The sequence below is a fragment of the Lactuca virosa genome, chromosome 9 (genome assembly GCF_052849685.1).
Source record: "Lactuca virosa cultivar CGN04683 chromosome 9, Lactuca_virosa_CGN04683_v6, whole genome shotgun sequence".
NCBI classification, from domain to species: domain Eukaryota; kingdom Viridiplantae; phylum Streptophyta; class Magnoliopsida; order Asterales; family Asteraceae; genus Lactuca; species Lactuca virosa.
The window spans coordinates 42,938,640-42,960,431 of NC_136434.1; the positions used below are offsets into that span (position 1 = coordinate 42,938,640).

At 40.2% G+C, this 21,792-nt stretch overlaps 1 protein-coding gene across 1 annotated transcript; it reads right to left on the reverse strand.

Annotated features, from left to right (window-relative positions):
- Positions 1-18,863: 18,863 nt before the first annotated feature.
- LOC145139174 (uncharacterized) lies at positions 18,864-19,547 on the reverse strand. The gene has a single exon (XM_079073094.1). The coding sequence runs from the start codon at positions 19,545-19,547 to the stop codon at positions 18,864-18,866; it is 684 nt and encodes a 227-aa protein (XP_078929220.1).
- Positions 19,548-21,792: the final 2,245 nt, after the last annotated feature.

Below are 21,792 nucleotides of genomic sequence, written 5' to 3' on the forward strand. Positions count from 1 at the left end.
TCTGGGTAATTTGGTGATAAAATCCATGGTGATCATTTCCCACTTCCACTCAGGTATCACTGGCTGATGAAGCAAACCTGAGGGCTTTTGACATTCCACCTTTACCTTGGCGCAAGTCAAGCACTTGCCTACGAAGGTTGCAATTTCCGCTTTCATGTTTGGCCACCAATAGAGTTGTTTGAGATCCAAGTACATCTTATCTGACCCCGGGTGAACGGAGTATCTCGTCTTGTGAGCTTCGTTCTTGACAACTTCTCTGTAACCACCATACTTCGGGGTCCAGATACGATCCATGAAATAGTACACTCCGTCTCCCTTGACCTCTATGTTCTTTTCCATTCCCCGCAAGGCTTCGTCTGCCATGTTCTCGGGTTTTAAGGCTTCCAGCTGAGCCTCTCTGATCTGCGCGGACAGATGGGAATGGATGGTCATTGTTAGTGCCTTCACCTTACGCCCTGAATACTCCTTTCGACTGAGGGCATCTACTACTACATTGGCCTTGCCGGGATGGTAACGAATTTCGCACTCGTAGTCACTGAGTAGCTCTACCCATCGTCGCTGTCTCATGTTTAACTCCTTCTGATCAAAGATATGTTGCAAGCTCTTATGGTCGGTGAAGATAGTGCACTTGGTTCCGTAGAGATAATGTCTCTAGATCTTTAACGCAAAGACCACTGCTCCAAACTCTAAATCGTGAGTTGTGTAATTGACTTCGTGTGTTTTTAACTGCCTCGAGGCATAGGCGATGACCTTTCCTCGCTGCATGAGCACACAGCCTAGGCCCTGATTGGATGCATCGCAATAGACCACGAAGTCTTCCGTCCCTTCAGGTAGGGACAAGATAGGTGCGCTGCATAGGGCCTGCTTCAATGTTTGAAACGCAGTGTCTTGCTTGACTCCCCAACTAAAAGTTACACCTTTTGTGTCAGGGTAGTTAAAGGCTTAGCGATTCTGGAGAAATTCTGGATAAACCTGCGATAATAGCCCGCGAGACCCAAGAATTGCCAGATTTCTGTGGGTGTCTTTGGCGTAGACCAATTCTCCATCGCTTTGATTTTGGAAGGGTCCACGTGTATACCTTCCTTGCTAACCATGTGACCAAGGAAATTCACCTTCCTGATCCAGAACTCACACTTTGAAAATTTTGCATAAAGCTTCTCCGCTCTTAATGTTTCCAACACCTGCCTCAAGTGCTGTTTATGATCGTTCTCACTCCGAGAATAGACAAGTATATCGTCGATGAACACGATCACGAACTTATCCAGGAAAGGGCGGCACACCCGATTCATCAGGTCCATGAATACTGCCGATGCGTTGGTCATAGCAAAGGGCATTACTACAAACTCGTAGTGTCCATAGCGAGTTCAGAATGCTGTCTTGGGCACATCATTCTCGTGAACTCGCAACTGATGGTACCCTGATCTTAGATCGATCTTTGAGAAATAACTGGCTCCCTGAAGCTGGTCGAAGAGATCGTCGATTCTGGGTAAGGGATATCGGTTCTTGATGGTCAGCTTGTTCAGTTCTCGGTAGTCAATGCACATCCGAAAGGATCCATCCTTCTTTTTCACAAATAAGATTGGAGCTCCCCAGGGTGAGGAACTCGGCCTTATGAACCCTTTGCTGATCAGCTCATTGAGCTGGCTGGATAATTCTTTCATTTCTGCTGGTGCTAAACGGTAAGGAGACTTAGCTACAGGAGTAGCTCCGGGGATTAAGTCGATCTGAAACTCGACTTGACGCTCGGGTGGAATTCCTAGGAGATCTTCAGGGAAGACATCAGGAAAGTTGCAGACTTCGGGAATGCTCTCGAGGTCTTTACCCTTTTGTGTCTCATCAACGACATGAGCTAGAAACGCATGTCATTCCTTCCGCAGGTACTTATGAGCTTTGATGCACGAGATGATACGAAGGTTCGAACTGAGTTTATCACCATAAATCATGAGGGTTTCGCCAGAGGGAAGGTTGAGACAGATAGCCTTCTCGAAACAAAGAATATCAGCATGATTGGAGCTCAACCAGTCCATGCCGATAATGACATCGAAACTGTTGATGGATACCGGCATAAGATCGATGGGAAAGGAATAATTGTCTAGGGTAAGAGTACAGCCTAAGAATATGTCGTTAGCGCTCTCTTTCTTTCCGTTAGCCATCTCGACGGTGAACGTTTCGGTTAAAGGTTGGGATTTACATTTGATTAGGTGTTTGAATGCATGACTAACAAAACTCCTCTCCGCACCAGAATCGAAAAGAATGCATGCATGAGAGTTGTCAAGGAGGAACGTACCCGTAACAACGGTAGGATCAGCGACCGCCTCCTCCTGGCCCATCGCCAGAACTCTTCCTGTATTGCCACCAGTTTTTGCCTTGGGGCAGTTTCTCCTGAAGTGCCCAACCTCTCCACATTCATAACAAGCTTGACCAGCGCCCGCTCCCGGAGCCTGGTTGGTTGGTTGAGTCGGTGTCTTGCAGTATCGAGCTGTGTGTCCTTTCTTTCCACAGCTGTTGCAACTCAACTCACGGCAGGGTCCGTGATGATGGAAGTTATGCTTGTTGCATAGGGGTAGTTTTCCAGCATAACCACCGGTAGGAGATTGGGTGGTTGGGACAGTAGTTGGAGCAGCAGCAGGAGGAGTAACAGCATGAACCGCTACTGTTTGTTGTTTCTTGGAGGGATCCTGCGAAGACTGACCCTTGTGTTTGTTCCAGAATTTCTTCTTCTTCTCACCACTCTCCTTTTGTGGCTCGGAGACAGCTGCCACCTCATCCAGATCGATTCCATGATCGATCAGAATCTGTGCCAGATCCTTGGCGCTTTCAAATGTAGTCGGTCTAGCAGCCAAGACATTCCCTTTGGTTGGTTGCGTCAATCCCCAAATGTACCTATCGATTTTCTTGCTTTCCGAGGTGACCATTCCCGGACAGAGGAGAGCCAGATCACAGAATCTCGCGGTGTAGGCAGCGATGTCGGAACCCTTCATCTTTAAATTCCAGAGTTCGTGCTCCAACTTTTGCACTTCGCCCCTCGGGCAGTATTCCGCAAGCGTGAGTTCCTTCAGTCTTTCCCAACCCATGGCATTAGCCACCGGCAGGGTTAGGGTTTTGACTCGACCATTCCACCAGGTCAAAGCTCTGTCGGTGAAAGTGCAGGCGGCGAACTTCACCTTGTTTGCTTCGGAACAGTCGCAAATTTCGAAGATGGATTCGATCTTCTCGAACCATCGAGTCAGGGCGATGACACCTCCATTTCCGTCGAAGGACTTGGGTTTTGCTGTCATGAAATCCTTGTAGGAACACTCCTTTTGATGTCCCTGACTTCCATCTTGTCTTTGTGGGTCGGTTCCACCTCCAGCCCCACCAGCATTCACTTGTGCCATTGCTGCAGTCACGACGGCTGTAACTGCTGCCTGAAACATGACGGGGTCGAACTGAGGAGGTGGTGGTGGTGGCGGAGTGTTGTCGTTTCTTCTGATGGGTCTTGGTCAGGGAGGCATCTTTTTCTAGAAACAATCAGGAAGAAGAGGATGGTAAGTCCTCAAGATATATGAAACAAGATATATCTCGTCCTGATAACAAAAGTGTTCTACCAAACAATAACCACAAAAAGGTTACTAATGCAAGTAAGTTATCGCTTAAGGAAGGAGAGGTAGCAACACTTGGAGTGAATCTGTATACTGAGTTTGGCTCTAGCTAAAATACTCCTATAGTATTTTATGTGAGATGATTTTGGTAAGTTTTAGGCCTGTTGTAACACCGCAGTCACTCCCAAGCACATGTTGGTCATGTCTCGACTGAATATAGTTGATCAGGCTATATTCACCCTAGACATGATTACATAACTGCCCAGGTTTAACCGCAGCGTTCCAACATCCAAATACTTTTGTTCTGTTCTACTTATGACACGAATTCTGTTATGTATGCATGCTCGTATACTTTTTATAAAAATACTTATATTTTTGAAAGTATACTTTTACTGTAGAGCACTTAGGCCCCTTAGTGTTTATAGTTGTATACCACGTAAGGTTCGGTATACTAGTTCGCTATAAACAAGGGCTCTGATACCAATCTGTCACACCCCAAAACCAGAATGGCGGAAACGTTCTGGGGTGGAGGACGTCATGTGTAGCATCACAACCAATGAATAATAGCAATCATAGCAACACAACCATTACAGTGAATACTTAAATAAAAACGTTTACATCAGTTTGAAACTTTGTTTGAAACTTGTTTGAATTACATCGAATAGCTTTGTAAAGTATAAACATAAAACTCTTATTGCTCCAGTTCCTCAAAAATCCAGCAAGTACCTGTCTACTGATTTCCTGAGAATACAAGCAGTTTGAAAGAATATCAGCATAAAGCTGGTGAGTTCATAAGCGGAAGTTTGTACTGAAAAATTGTTGATGAGTTGTAAAAGTGTTTGTGTAGTTTCAAGAAAATCCGATATTTTCTTAAATAAGAATGTAGTGTTTTCAATTTTGTATACAACCATGAATGTTTTTTACTGAAATCTGTAGTGATGTGCGAAAAATAACACTTCATGTGACTAGCTAATGCTGATCATGATGTATAAGTATTTCGTACGTGAAACCATTGTATGTTCAGTTCTGTTTGAAAACCCTGAAAGTTCTCCAGTTGTAGTGTGTATTAGTTCTATTTAGTATAAATAAAACTATTGAAGAGTGCCAGGTTGTAGACTAAAGGTGATATATACATAATGTGAGTCGTATAACCATGCTTGATATGACTAGAGACCTTTCCAACGTTCTTCAGGCGTCGAGTTAAATGACATTTGTACACCACAGGGTTGCCCGCCTAACTGTAGCTAGCAGTTCAGGTGTGGGATTGTTAGTCCCGAATAGATCTATTCACAAATCTCACGCTCTCCCTCCAGGAGACTCTGCTTATACTATGATAGGATTTATCCCTGTACACCTAAGGGTACAGTATTGAAGTAGTGCCTCACAGTATCGTACAATCTAGTTTACATGTAATGTAGTAGCATTCTACCATAGTGGAAATCCGTATGTATACCGTATGTAGTGATAATTTACAATTATGAATGCCATGATAAAGTAGTGATGTAAAATGTAGACTGTTTCTGTCCTAGTGCATATGTTCAGTAGTGAAAGTTCTGTACTTGTTATGTTTATAAAATCCCAAACTATAATGATTATAGTTTGCATGTATAACGTAGTGAATAGCGAGTCTGCAAAACTATGCAATTTTAGTGAAAACGTCCCTTATGCTCAACACAGTACAAAAGGGTTAAAGTATGAGAATTGCATAAGTTTTATATTATTGAAAGCATTTATGTTTAGCTTGTATCCCCCCTGAAAACATTAAAAACGCGGAAAATGTAGGGGTATGAACTCACATCGGGTAAGTGGTTTGATTGAAGGATCGATACGGAAAGCTGGGTGTTCAAGTGAAGCCTTGAACACGATTCGATCCTAATTAACACGCCATGACACATAAACGAGTCAAATGAAGGTATTTCACCACTATAAGTGCTGGAAAACCACTCTAGAGACTTGGATCTACTAGCACTAAGTGTTAGGACCTTGTAGGGTTGCATGAAGGGAGTGTATGGCCACCTTAAAGGTGTGTACGGCCATGGGTGTGCGGCCGTACACTCATAATGAGAGGTGTTATTGTGGTGTTTTCAAGGCCTACCCTTGCATCCATGAAGTGTTCTTGGTCCACACTTAGTTGTAGTACAAGTTTAGGGTCTTAGAAGTGCGTTTATGGTCCTAGAGTGAGTGTGTGGCCGCACACTTGGGTGTGTGGTCACACACTTGGGTGTGCTGTCGTACAAGTGTGTGTGCGGCCGTACACAGGTGTGTGCGGTCGTACATCCCACACAAAAATGTCCAAAAAGGTCATTTCCAAGGTACAACAAGGCTAGGGGCATGTCTTTCTCGAATATGGAAGTCAAACTCTCACTTTGGAGGGTGTTTTAAGAGTGTGCGACCACCTTAAAGGGGGGTGTGCGGCCGCACTCTCTTCCATACACGAAGAGCATGTCGATTTTGCACATTTAAGGTCTAGATAGAGTGTTCTTTCATGGTTATCAAGTTAGAGGATGAAGTACTCACGTTCTTGAAGCTTTAAAGAGTTTGCGGTTGAAGAAAGTTGAGAGGAAATGTGTTGTGTGCTGCCAAGGTGTCAAAGGAATGAAAGGGAAGGAGTCTACCCTTTATATAGGGGTGAGAGTACTGCCCAAAAGTGAGTGTGCTGCCAAGGGAGTGGGTGTGCGGCCGCACACCCATGTGTACGGCCGTACACTCCTCCAAGAGGGGTGTAGGGCCCGATTTTCTCACTATGGGACACGCTGACTCATTCCTAAACTCAACATTGGTCAATTTCAAGCTTAGAACACTTAAATGAACCCTTAAATAGTACCAGAAATCGACAAAACAAGTTAAATATTGATTGAATTGACTAAAAGTACAGGATTGAAGTTTCCGGGTTGTCACACCTTTAGGTGATAAGACACCCTTGGCTTCTTACGACTTAGAGCATCAACTACCACGTTAGCTTTTCCCGGGTGGTAACTAATCTTGCAATCATAATATGCAAGTAACTCGACCCATCGTCGTTGTCTCATATTTCATTCTTTATGATTCTTAATATGATGTAAGGTCTTATAATCAGTATACAATGCGCACTTCGTCCCATACAAGTAATGTCTCCATAAATTGAGTGCAAATATAACAGTTGCCAACTCCAAATCGTGTACCAAATAATTCAGCTCGACACTCTTCGCTGTAGGGAAGCATGAGCGATCACCTTCCTGCGATGCATCGACACGCAACGTAAACCTGAATAGGATGCATCATTATAATACACGAAGTCTTCATTCCCATTGGGAAAAGAAAGAATAGGATCCTAACAAATGATTCTTCAGCATCTGAAATGCCTCCTCCTACTTATCAGGCCAAACAAAGGGCTCCGCGTTTTTTGTCAACTTGGCCAACGGATCCGTGATCTTAGAGAAATCCTTGATAATTCTGTATGTCAGTAGGGGTCTTCGGATCTGGCCACTCCCTAACCGCCACTATCTTAGCTGGGTCCACTTTAATCCCATCTGCCCCAACAACATGCCCAAGAAAATGGACCTCCCTCAACCAGAATTCGCACTTGGAGAACTTTACGTAAAGTTTCTCCTTGCGCAACGTTTCCAACACCTCCGAAAAATACCTCCAATTCACTTCGGCACTTCGAGAATACACCAATATATCATCGATGAAGACTATACCCGATTTGACCAAAAATGGACAGCATACCTGATTCATCAGGTCCATAAAGACTAAAGGTGCATTTTTCAAACTGAATGGCATCATGTGACAACCCGTAAATTTCTATCTTGTAAGTCAATCTAATTAATCAAAAGTCAGACTTGTTTTCTGCTATCTTTTAGACTATGTTAAGGGTCATATATCGGTTTCTAAGCCTTGTACACTTATGGATTGGATGTTGAGAAGTGTTAGCTTGAGATTAGAGGAATGCAATCGAACTAGAAACTCATCAAAGGGTGTTTTCTCCGCAAACTAGGTTCACGGTCTTGAACCCATGTTTGGCCGTGAACCCCTCTCCATATATATACATTTCTTTCATTTATTCCTCATTTCTTCCATCCTTGGCCGAAAACCTTTCAAGTTCTCTCAAGTATCATCCAACAAAGGCTCTCATTTCACCCCCAAAAACGTAAGTATCTCATATGTTCTTGTTGTTCCTTGAAAGCCCTTACCTTTCCATCTTGATTCATCATCTTTTCATCACTTTTCCTCAAGGATCTTCAACTTTGGGCCGTGAACCCTTTATGTGTTCATCTTTGGGCCGTGAACCACTTATCCTTGGGCCGTGAACCACCATTTGGGCCGTGAACACTTCATGTGTTCTTGGGTCATGATCACACCATAGGGCCGTGAACCCTCCTTCAACCTCCTAACTTGCTTCTAACACTTCTTTGGTGAGTTCTCTTGCATCCTAGGTAGATTTCCCTAACTCCTTAGTGGTTATATTCACTAATGTCATGCCTATATGCATCATTATATGTTATTTAGGACTCATTGTGCACCAGAACTTCACTTGTATGAGTAACACTCATATTCCAGACTTCAGTCGAATCACTTACATAAGGTGAGTTCATACCCCTATAGATTCACTTTTAAATGCTTTTAGGGGGGAATACAAGTAGAACACAATGATATTGTGTTAACCTTTTACATGTGAAAACAACATCCAAAAGGATTTCTTATACTCAAAACTTGTTAAAACTCTTTTAAATCTTTTATAAACTTCTTTTATATCAAATGATATTCGTCTATTTATTTATGTATAAGTATGCTTTAACGGACTTAGGACTATTGCTAGATACCTTAACTCATGTTCCTTGTTTGGTTGTGGGCTTGGGGTAGGATCACTAGTCCGACTGTCGGCTAAATCATAGTTATACTTATTAAATACATATATGAATATTAAACCCATTTTTAAGGATTATACTTAACTTAGTTGCTTATGGTTAGTAATTGAGTCTTTTCTACAAATCAGTAACAGTCAAACAATCATACTAGTAAACTATAATATGTATAGTTTAGAGGATTACTACTTACTATTTATAGAACAATGAAACTTACATGAATTAGTTCTTACAGGAGTCAGTTCATACATGAGTCAGTTCAAACATACTATAACTAGAACAGGAAGGAACATAACTAGAACAGAAAGGAACATACATACTATAACAAGAACAAGATAACAATAATGTGAAACTACTACTTCACGGCATAGCAATATACTTGTTATGTCGCGTTTTGTAACCAGAGTCTCCTGGAGGGAGAACGGGCATTGTGTGTATAGATCTATACGAGACTGACAATCCCACATCCCAAATGTTCGCTACAGTCCGGCAGACAAGCCAAGGGGTGACAAATGTCACATTAGTTTCGACGCCAGCAGGTCATCGTGTTAAATTGTAACATACACGTTAATAACCATGTTCGATTATCGTGTTTTGTAAAGCTTATTAGCTTAAAATGAATAATATTATATGTTTTTTAGCGTTGAGTTCTAACAAGATAGTTTTTATGAGAATTGAAGTAAAACTATCTTTAGAATCATTTGGAAAGTATTGAAAGTCTTATGAGATTCCAATCAAAAGTCAAATATTGAAATTAATGAAAATATAAAGTTGGAAATATATAAAAATAATGTTATTAAAAATTGTATATTATCTCGTTAGAAAAATTTAGGCGAAAACCTCATCGAAATCCGTTATAACGAATAAGTTATGACCAATCGAAGATCCGCGACAAAACCGGCAAACACTATTTAGCGTAAAAAGTGAGTTTTCGATAAACAACTTTTTAGCTTTAGTGATCTAAATGAAAGTCGTATTATTCGTTAAACCGAGAACTTTCATAAAAAGAACTTCCAAATCTGACTTTGTATGAGGAAGTTATGATTTTTCTAAGATTCGGTATAGCAGTATACAGCTTAAAACTAGAAATAAAGATCGAGTGATTTTTAGCCGACACAACCTAAACGAGAATCGAAGGTCTCATTAATAGTAGTACAACGGTAAAAAGACAGACGAAAACGAACGTCGGATGAAGAAGTTAAGAATTTTTAATGGATTTTCCTATCCCGGTCAGTTAAAAATAATAATATTAAAATAAAGTCAAAATTAACTGACGGAGTCTAAACGAAAGTTGTAGAGTATAATCTCGCCTACGCGTTCATATAGCGAACGTCAAAAACGGAGCTCGTATGCAAAATATATGATTTTTTGAAGATTAGGGCACAAAATCCGAGAATTTTCGCATACATGCAAGGCCTAGAATCAGCCACGTCATTCGGATCTTCGCATGATGCCCCGAGTCCGAAGCTGCTGATTCATCCGATGCGCGGCCCAGTCCGAGACCGACGCGTGTCTTCGTGGTGGAGGCGTCTGAAGCGAGCCACCTGGCCCCTCGCGTGTCCCTTTTCTCTTCGGTCTGAGGCCTTAGTACCCTATATAAAGGGAGGTGCGAACCCTCCCGGTTTTGGTTGGAAAATTCACACTTTTTAGACCTTTTTCATATTTTTCACTCCCACAAACTTCTTTACAACCCCCGAAGTGCCGGGAACCTACTTAACACCTGAAAAACATCCCGAAGTGCCCGAAGACCCCGAGAAATTTATCTTTTCGGTTTGAAGCTCAACCCTCGCAAGGCCCGGTTTTCAATAAAGCTCCCGGTTTTCATCGAAGAAAGTTAATTATAGAAACGAAGTGCTGCCCAAATTACTATTTTAACCTTCGGATATTTCACGGTGAGTTCAATATATAGGAACAATTGTATGTTATGTGTTGTATATGCTATGTGCTATTCCATGTTATTTTCCCGTGTTATTATTCTGCTATTTTGATAGCAAAGTTGTACCTTTGGCCATGTGATGAGTGAAAGAACTTAGATTCACAGTGGTATTGGTATTTTCCTCTGGTCGTGTAGAGCATGTCTCGTAAGAGAATGACTTCTACCACTATGGCATTGGCAGAAGGTTAGATAGGACTGAAAGCATGAAATCTACCAAAATGTTTAATCAGAAATTGTATGTCTTCTGTGCCACTTGGGCCGAAGCTTTATTGATGTATATCAAGTATTGAAATTGTTATGTCTCATTGATTGTATATCTTTGAATCAAATCATTGATTGATATGGAAAGCTTGTCACATGATTCACATATGCCTTTGTTGTTCCTTGTTCCTCTTTGCTTCTGCCATATTGATGTATATATATGACATAACGTTATATTGTATCTATTATTGAACTCACTAAGCGTCACCGCTTACCCCTCTCAGTGTTTAACAATTGCAGGAAATAAGCAACCAATATAGTCATATACTGTTGGAAGATTTAGAATAGTTTATACTATTACTTTTGTATTTGAGCTTAAGTATGTATAAAATTATAATATCCTTGGTAGTTTTGTAATATATTAAAACTTAGTCGGTTTGTATCCAGTCTTTTGTAATCAAATTATCAATGTAAAATATTGTTTTATGAATATGCATGTAGCATGTTTTGAAGTAATAATATCAAGTGTGTGAAAGGGGTTCTTTCATAAATACTAGTCAATCAGCATGGTTATAACCACATCACATTTTAACCTTAATTAACAAATTAGTTTTAAGGTAGTTAGTGCTTAAGTAGTTATTTTATACAACATTACTGTACACTTTCATTTTTCCATTACATTCATGCTGTGATATTCTCACATTGAGAAATGCAAACTATTTTCTAGTAAACATAGTCATAAAACTTGGAAAAACATACATTTTACGAGAGAACAAACATACAAAACAGTTGAGTCTTGGTAGAAGACTACTTTTAGTAGAAAATATAGGATTTTCTAGGAAAGTATACAAACATTTTCATCAAACACTTACAAACATTTTAATGAATCAGATGCAAACTTTTGACACAAAAATACTTATGAACTCACCAGCTTAAATGCTGATCTACTCTTTCAAAATAACTTGTATTCTCAGGTCACCAGTAGACAGGTACACTGGACCAGGTTTTGAGAAGACGGAGCATGTTAAAGACTCGTCTTTTATTTTGATATATATATTTTTGGTGTCTTACAAATACATTCAGAACACACTTGTATTAACTATATTATTAATGCAATGGATGATGTTGTTGCTTGTTTTACTATTGTGCATTGTTATGATAGTGAACATGACGTCCTCCACCCCCGAACGTTTCTGCCGTTCTGGTTTGGGGGTGTGACAGATTGGTATCAGAGCTTTGTTTATAATGAATTGAGTATATCAACCCATAAAATATATACAACTATAAACACATCGGGATTAAAACACTCTGACCAAGAGTTTATACTTTTTAATTAATAAAATATATTACTAAAGTATACATACATGCATTCATACTAGGATCAGTGTCATGCTAGAACAGAATAAAAGTAATTGGATGTTGGACACTACAGTTAAACCTGGACAGTTATGTAATCATATCTGGGATCAATATAGCCTGATCAACTATATTTATTTGAGATATGACCAACATGTGTTTGGGAGTGATTGTAGTGTTGCAAGAAGTCTAAAACTTACCTAAGTACCAGAAGAATTATAGAATCAAACATAAAGTTTAAAATACAATAGGAGTATTTTAGAATACTATAACAACAAAATTGAAAACTTATTAACTTCATATATCTAGAAGTTCAAGAATCAAACATATAATTAAAATACTATAGAAGTATTTTAGGTACCATAAATAACTTAAGGGAATTGTTAAAAAGACCTTTTGTGGTAGGTCTATAATTACTAACTGTATACTTTAAGGTTATATATAGTTGAGATTTTATAGACTTAGAATAGGTGATTTTCACTTTACCTCCTGTTCCTTGTTTGGTTGTGGTTTTAGAGTAGAATCACTTATTCGAAGGTCAATTTGGTCCGGATTATATATAATCTGTACACACTTCGTGATTATAGAAAGACTAGAAAGGATCATCTTCGTAAAGATTTAAGTTTTATTAATCTCGTAGATTCTTTGGACATTCCCATTCTCGTATAAACCACTTAGATAGATGTAGCCACTCCAACAATCAATAGAAGAGTCAACGAGGATCCAACAGAGTTTCATTAGGAAAATTCCGAGAAGGAAACAGATAAGGAGTAAAGAAACTATAGAAACCACAAAATGCCTTTACCTTAATAAGGGCACCGATGAGAAGTTCACATGAACTTCTGGGATTCGAACTCTCCGTTATGAAGTAATGGGGATCAGTGTTAGAATCGGAAGTAAGACAGCACAAGAACTCAATATACCTACAGAGGAGAAGGACACCATGTAGATACCAAGAGAGAACAAAGCATTACCGCCCAGATTATAACAGAGAACAGAGGAAAACCACGCGTGTTACATACGAAGTGTTTGAGTGCCTTTTCGTCATAGTAATAACTAATAAATTAATTCAACCTAGTGAGTTAATGATTACATTACTCGCATTAGGTTTTAAGCTTATCGTCTTTTCCTGTCATGGCTAATAACAATAAATCGGATCACGAAATCCCAATCGAGAGTGAATATTTCTCAAATTCATAAGTCTACTTTATGTAGACTCTATTATGAATTACTTTCAAATCTTTTCGAAAGTTGGAACATGATACCCACCAACTAAATATAACTTAGTTCGGATGACACTCGTCTTGTAACCATTCTAGAAACTTACTTCTACTCCTTACCAAGACTGCATCATAGGGATGTAGTTCGAATCATCGAGAACAGTATAACTAAACGAAAAATTTACATTCATATAAATGATTAGAATACATCTAGAGCCAACCATAATTGCTCACGAACTCATTTTCTTAACGTGTAACAGAATCATGCCTCCGAAGAAACGTAACCAACCCACTGGCAAAACACCAATCCTTCAGATAGATTCAGCTACTTTTCAAGCTGCGGTCACAGCTGTCGTAGCAGCTGTCATGACTCACCTTAACGCTAACAACGCAAATGGTAGTGGAATTGTTATCGGGAATCCCAATCACGACGATAACCAAGTACAACAACGAGTTCCTACTTGTAAAGGCACTCCGAAACTCGAATCTAAGAACAAGAAACGAGTATTCTGGGATAAAAAGAAGGGCAAATCATCTCAAAAGTTAGCCAAGAGACAACAACCTGTGGCAGCCTCTGCGGCCACGACATCTATTGCTCCTACTACCGTTCCTACTAGTATCCCGGTTACCCCTATCCCAGCAAGGCAGTATGCTGGGAATCTACCCAAGTGCAAAGAGTGCAACTTCCATCACCTCGGAGTCTTCCGAGTGATACAGTGCATGAACTGAAACAGGAACGGGCACACTACCCGTTTTCGCAGAATTCCGATCTGGCACCTTACTTCAACCATCAATGTTGGAACCAGTCCAATATGCCACCTTTGTGGTGAAATAGGACATTTCAAGAGGGACTGTCCAACAGAGAAGAATAGCGAGGGAGCAGGAGGAGTTTGACCCCAGAGTATGGGAAAGCATCAAGGAACCCTGCTATAATTTTGGTACGCTTCCAAAACCCAATAATTAATTATAATTATAAATAATCTCTCGTTCGAACCAAATCACAACACTCGTATAAAACTCGGAACCCTAACAAGTAAAGCTATGATGGCTTAGTGTATGCATTAGGGCCATTTATAATTAAGATTTGTAGACTTAGAGTGAGTGATTTCGCCTCATTTCCTGTTCCTTGTTTGGTTGTGGATTTAGGGCAGGGTCACTCAGTCAACTGTCCTTCCAATCTTAATTATACCTGACTGGTGTACACCAAACGGTTATAGAGAGACCTAGTAGGGGGTCATTTCATGAAAGTTCATTGTTTCAAATAATCAGAACCCTCGTTTAGTTGTACTTGTTAATTTCGGTAAAATAGGGTTCGTAGTAATCATACCAAGGATAGTTCATCGTCCTAGTAATCATTTCTTCCAGATCAACTTAATATCTATTTCGTCGAGAAATTCTGACATCATCATCCGACATGGTTTGGCTTGGTCCTTACCATGCAAAATTTCTATGCTGTGTGAAAGAACTCTTCCCTTAATCAACCGTCAAATGAAATTCTTCCGATCCATAATGCAAACCCTTATATCATCTCTCACTTCGGAACTTCAGAATTACCCATGTGAGGGGTACCACGACTTTCTAGCCTACCCAGTAGTCAATATCCTTGAAGCGTAAAACACCAAAGAAGTCTCAGAAGTCAGTAACCAGCCGGAGTATACCCAATAGATCTCCGAGAAAGACCACTCGTACCGCAGGCCAAGTTCAAGAATAGAGACTAAGAACTCATTAGGTTAATCAATCGCTGCTAAGTGTATACGCAATAGTGGTATATAGTTTAGACTCAACAAGATTTAGGATGTGTGATTCCGCCCTATCTCCTGTTCCTTGTCTGGTTGTGGACTTGGGGCAGAGCCACCCATCTGAATGTTTTGTCAATCTAAATTATATACGACTTGTATACACGAGGTGATGGTGGATGACCTAAGTATGAGTCTTATCATGAACTTCAGAGCAAAAGCCCGCAGGCTTACTACAAACAACCGAAGATACCTGAGTGGAAGTGGTAGCGGATTACAATGAGCTTCATAATGAAGTTAACCAAGGCAACAAGTGGACTTGATGCCATTTTGGGTGATCGTCGTCAGATTAGCCAAATCCGCACCCTTCCTCCAATTTTAAGGAATCAGGCAAAATAGAGAAGTTTACTAGAACGTGTGTCCGAGAAATTAGTTAGACTGCACGGTGTTCCAATATCTGTTATCTCCGTTTGAGATAGTAGAATCATCTCCCAGTTCAGGCAGTCACTTCAGAAATTTTTGGGAACTAGGCCAGTCATGATGCATAGCCTACCATCCTTAAACCAACAGACAGAATGAGAGAACGATTCAAACATTAGAAGTTGTGCGGAGAGCCTATGTGATCGACTTTGGTAGAGAGAGAATACTTACTTATCAACTAGTCGAGTCCTTGACCATGCTAGCATTTAAAGTTGCTCCATTCGAAACACTCTTTGGTCGTAAGTGCAGATCCTCTCTGCACTAGATTAAAGTAGGCGACACACAACTAGCTAGAGGTCCAATTTCAAGACGGCACCTTCGCTGGTCCGGAATTCATCCGAGAAACTACTGAGAAGAGAGTACAAATCCAGGAGCGACGTGAAGCTCCCAGTGTCAGGCAGAAAAGCTAACGCCTTGGATAAGAGAAAACCCTTGGAATTCCAGGTTGGTGACCTCTTCAGGTGAAGGTCTCACCCGGAAGGGCAGGATACGCTTTGGAAAGCATGGAATACTAAATCCAAGGTACATAATTTCATTTGAGATTCTTACTAGAGTTGATCAAGTAGCTTATAGACCCCGACTACCTCGGAAATCAAATAACATACACCCTACTTCCCACGTCTTTAACTTGAAAACTGGTCATCCGATGAGACTTTTTTTATCCGACTCGCTTTGATCGAGGTAAGCGAGAACCTCAACTTTGTGGAAGAATCCGTAGAAATCCTAGAAAACGAAGTCGTTAGGACTAATCAGATCCCTGTCCCGATAGTGAGAGTCCACTTAAAATGCATAGCGAGGACCCAAATTCACTTGGGGTCGTGAGGATCATCAGAAACGTAAGTATCCACACCTTTCACCTTCGTCCATGTATATCCCTTAGACTTAATTTCGGGACGAAATTCCCTTAGCGGGGGGATGATGTGACAACCCGTAAGTTTCTATCTTGTAAGTCAATCTAATCAATCAAAAGTCACACTTGTTTTCTGCTATCTTTTAGACTGTGTTAAGGGTCATATATAGGTTTCTAAGCCTTGTACACTTATGGATTGGATGTTGAGAAGTGTTAGCTTGGGATTAGAGGAATGCAATAGAACCAGAAAACTCATCAAAGGGTGTTCACGGCCGCAAACTAGGTTGACGGCCGTGAACCCATGTTTGGCCGTGAACCCCTCTCCATATATATAAATTTCTTTCATTTATTCCTCATTTCTTCCATCATTGGCCGAAAACCTCTCAAGTTCTCTCAAGTATCATCCAACAAAGGCTCTCATTTCACCCCAAAAACGTAAGTATCTCATCTCTTCTTGTTGTTCCTTGAAAGCCCTTACCTTTCCATCTTGATTCATCATCTTTTCATCACTTTTCCTCAAGGATCTTCAAGTTTGGGCCGTGAACCCTTCATGTGTTCATCTTTGGGCCGTGAACCACTCATCCTTGGGCCGTGAACCACCATTTGGGCCGTGAACCACCATGTTAGGCCGTGAACACTTCATGTGTTCTTGGGCCGTGATCACACCATAGGGTCGTGAACCCTCCTTCAACGTCCTAACTTGCTTCTAACACTTCTTTGGTGAGTTATCTTGCATCATAGGTAGAGTTCCCTAACTCCTTAGTGGTTATATTCACTAATGTCATGCCTATATGCATCATTATATGTTATTTGTGACTCATTGTGCTCCAGAACTTCACTTGTAGGAGTAACACTCTTATTCCAGACTTCAGTCGAATCACTCACATAAGGTGAGTTCATAACCCTACAAATACACTTTTAAATGCTTTTTAAATGCTTTTAGGGGGGAATACAAGTAGAACACAATGATATTGTGTTAACCATTTACATGTGAAAACAACATCCAAAAGGATTTCTTATACTCAAAACTTGTTAAAACTCTTTTAAATCTTTTATAAGCTTCTTTTATATCAAATCATATTCGTTTATTTATTTACGTATAAGTATGCTTTAACGGACTTAGGACTATTGCTAGATACCTTGACTCCTGTTCCTTGTTTGGTTGTGGGCTTGGGGTAGGATCACTAGTCCGACTGTCAGCTAAATCATAGTTATACTTATTAAATACATATATGAATATTAAGCCCATTTTTAAGGATTATACTTAACTTAGTTGCTTATGGTTAGTAATTGAGTCTTTTCTACAAATCAGTAACAGTCAAACAGTCATAGTAGTAAACTATAATACGTATAGTTTAGAGGATTACTACTTACTATTTCTAGAACAGTGAAACTTACATGAATCAGTTCTTACAGGAGTCAGTTCATACATGAGTCAGTTCAAACATACTATAACTAGAACAAAAAGGAACATACATACTATACCAAGAACAAGATAGCAATAATGTGAAACTACTACTTCACGGCATAGCAATATACTTGTTATGTCGCATTTTGTAACCAGAGTCTCCTGGAGGGAGAGTGGGCATTGTGTGAATAGATCTATACGGGACTGACAATCCCACATCCCAACTATTCGCTACAGTCCGGCAGACAAGCCAAGGGGTGACAAATGTCACATTAGTTTCGACGCCAGCAGGTCGTCATGTTAAATACTAGTCAATCAGCATGGTTATAACCACATCACATTTTAACCTTAATTAACAAATTAGTTTTAAGGTAGTTAGTGCTTAAGTAGTTATTTTATACAACATTACTGTACACTTTCATTTTTCCATTACATTCATGCTGTGATATTCTCACATTGAGAAATGCAAACTATTTTCTAGTAAACATAGTCATAAAACTTGGAAAAACATACATTTTATGAGAGAACAAACATACAAAACAGTTGAGTCTTGGTAGAAGACTACTTTTAGTAGAAAATATAGGATTTTCTAGGAAAGTATACAAACATTTTCATCAAACACTTACAAACATTTTAATGAATCAGATGCAAACTTTTGACACAAAAATACTTATGAACTCACCAGCTTAAATGTTGATCTATTCTTTCAAAATAACTTGTATTCTCAGGTCACCAGTAGACAGGTACACTGGACCTGGTTTTGAGAAGACGGAGCATGTTAAAGACTCGTCTTTTATTTTGATATATATATTTTTGGTGTCTTACAAATATATTCAGAACACACTTGTATTAACTATATTATTAATGCAATGGATGATGTTGTTGTTTGTTTTACTATTGTGCATTGTTTTGATACTGAACATGACGTCCTCCGCCCCTGAACGTTTCCGCCGTTCTGGTTTGGGGGTGTGACACATCATCATAAACTCATAATTCCCACATCGTGTTCTGAAAGCGGTTTTAGGAACATCCTCTCATAGACCCGCACCCGATGATACCCGGAATGTAAATTTATCTTCGAGGAGTGACTAGCTCCCTACAACTGATTAAAGAGATCATCAATCCTCGAGAGTGGGTACTTATTCTTCACAGTCACTTTTTTCAACTCTCGATAGTCAATACACATCCGCATGAGGCATCTTTTTTCTTCGGCCAAATGAAATCCCGCTCTAACAGTTCCTGCAACTGAGACTATATTTCCTTAATCTCTAAAGGATCTAACTGATATGGCGTCTTGGCTATTGGATTTGTGCCATGAACAAGATCGATTTGGAACTCTACCTCTCCTGGTGGTGGTAAATTAGGCAACTCGTCAGGAAACACATCGCTAAACTCCATAACCACCTCCACGTCGGCAATATCCATTGTCTGCTTTGTGCTCTCCATCGCATGAGCCAAGAAGACCTTACATCCCCTCGTCGGACACTTGTGTGCCTTCATCACAGAAATAATCGGCATAGACCCCATAGATTTTTGCCCATGAGCAATAATATTTCCTCCCTCAACAAACTTAATATGAACATACTTTTCATAGAGAATGATATCATCCCGGTTGGCAGACAACAAATCCATACCAAGGAAAACATAGAAGGACTTGATCCCGATCAGAATCAAAGTCCAAGGAAAGGTGTGACTAGAGATTATGATCGAAAACCCATTGAATTTCTCCCGTACTAGAACATAATTCCTTACAACTACCTCAATGTCTATCATAGGACGCAACGAACTACGAGGTATCACAAACTGAGCATAAAATGTAGGGGATACAAACAATCTACCAGCACCAACATCAAATAAAACCATATTAGGGAAATCATTAACCAGAAAGGTTCCAAGAATCACCTTATCTTCACGTCTGGCCTCTTCCGTTGTCATCTAGAAAGCATGAGTTGGGGATTTAGAAGCTTCAACTTTCCGATCAGGACACTGCTTGATCATATGCCCCGTCTACTATAATCGTAACATATAGGCTTGGTACTCTTACAATCTACTTCCTTGTGGCCCAATTTGCCACATCTCATACAACTGATGGTACTACTACTACAGGGACCCTGGTCAGAAGAATGTCATTTCCCACAGGAACTCGGCTTGTCGTTCTTCTTTGCACCAAGTTTCTTCTTCTTTTTAGAGGAATCAAATGAACCCTCCCATTTTCTCTTCTCCCCGTGCTTTAAAATAACATGACCCGACATAGATAAATCATCCTCCACCCTTAGAGCCTCATCTATGGAAGCCGCTAGAGTGTTGTGCTGCCTCACTTTCACCCGATACTCAACTTGTAATCCCACCAAATAATGCTCCACCTATTTATCATCGGTAGGGAAATAACCATTTGCAAATTACAACTTCTCATAGAAAATGGTGTTACACTTTGCAATAGACATAGTCCCCTTCTCTAGTGCCAGGAACTCTCGCTCAACCCTACGAATCTTCCCAGGAGTACAAAAATGATATCGTACCTTCTGACTAAAAATATCACATGTCATAGCACGTACTGTAACCTCAGTGATAACTAAATCCAATGCCTCCCACCAATCGAGGGTGTCACCTTCTAGCATCAGAATCTCATAGTTAACCCGTTGCAACTCGGTAAAATTGTCCGAGCGGAAGATCTGGTTCATCTTGCACACCCACTGCATACACCCTGTCAGGTCTACACCTCCGCGAAAGATAAAGAGCTTATGGTCAATAAATGCCTTGAACAAACTGCCTTGTCACTTGTCGTGATCCCCGAAAGGCTCCTTGATCCGCTCCCTGGACACCGAGATAATCTTGGCGTCATCTTCTCGTGGTTCCTCCTTATCCTCGCCCTCAGTTGGTAGTAGTCCAACGACGCTCATGACCCGCTGCATCTACTCCAACGCCCTATCACACTCTTAGAGATCAGCAATAACAACGACAGTCGTGTTGATGCATGCAGTCTGTGACGGCTGGGCTCGTGGATGGCAGATAACAAGTGGGGTCTGGAACGCAAATGGTGGTGTCCTTGGGGTGCGGTTGTCCTGGCTGCCCCTCGTACCTCCAATATTCACATTCTCCTCAATGTGGGTCATTTTCCTAAATGACGACGAGTTTTATATTCACATAATAGTTTTAGGAATGAAAATTTTAGAAAGTCAACAAGAAACTATCTTATATCACTCGGCACACACCCTCCACCCTTTAAAAAACTAAAGCACCTAATTGACCCAATATACAATGTGAGTCTGAACACCGGTCTCTATATTTAGTTCGCTCATAGCATGACTTTGATACCAACTTGTAACATCGTCATTTTTCACCTCAATTTTTTTATTTAAAAAAAAACATTTTAACCAGAATATGTAAGCAAAAGTCTTATTTTAGCTTTTATGAAAACATCATCAGTGTTACATTATTATCAAAAACTAGTTCCATCAATATCAAAATTCTCAAAACCAACACCAAAAGTGCAACGAAAACTCAACGACACGTCCAAATGGTATGATCACACAAGTAATATTAAAGTAACTACCCAAAGTGTCCCCAACCTCTCCAAGCCATCAAATCAAACTACCTATACCAATGCAAGGCGAAAGCAACAAGTAAAGAAACATGTGTCAGCATCAACACAATGAATTAATCTCAAGTACACAGGTATGGAAACATGCATATATCATACAAGATATTTAGTCACATAAGCAACCATACTACATGTTCCTACCAATCATCATTCACCGCTTAGGTTTATTAATATATTATGAATATGTTAATTATTGACATTTCACTGTAGTAATTATTTATTTTATCATCGATATAATTACTCCTATGTCCATCGCTATTATGGGTCTAATCATCGCTAATTTCCCCCGTACAAGACCTCTTTCGCTACTAATGTGACATGCTTGACCCAATGCACTAGGTGAGGTACGACTCTCACCCGTAACATTACCCCCGATTCGCTACCTTTGCTACTCCAACAATGCATGTACAATTATGATGTGTTGTCATTCGAGAGTGGTACATTTGGTATTTCCATGCTTATACCCCCATCCAAACATGATGCTTTATATGGCGTCTACGCGTAGCCAACATCACTCCAGTCCCTGTATACCATTGTGTACCGGTACCATGTTTCGAAATGGTTATCTAGAAAACCACT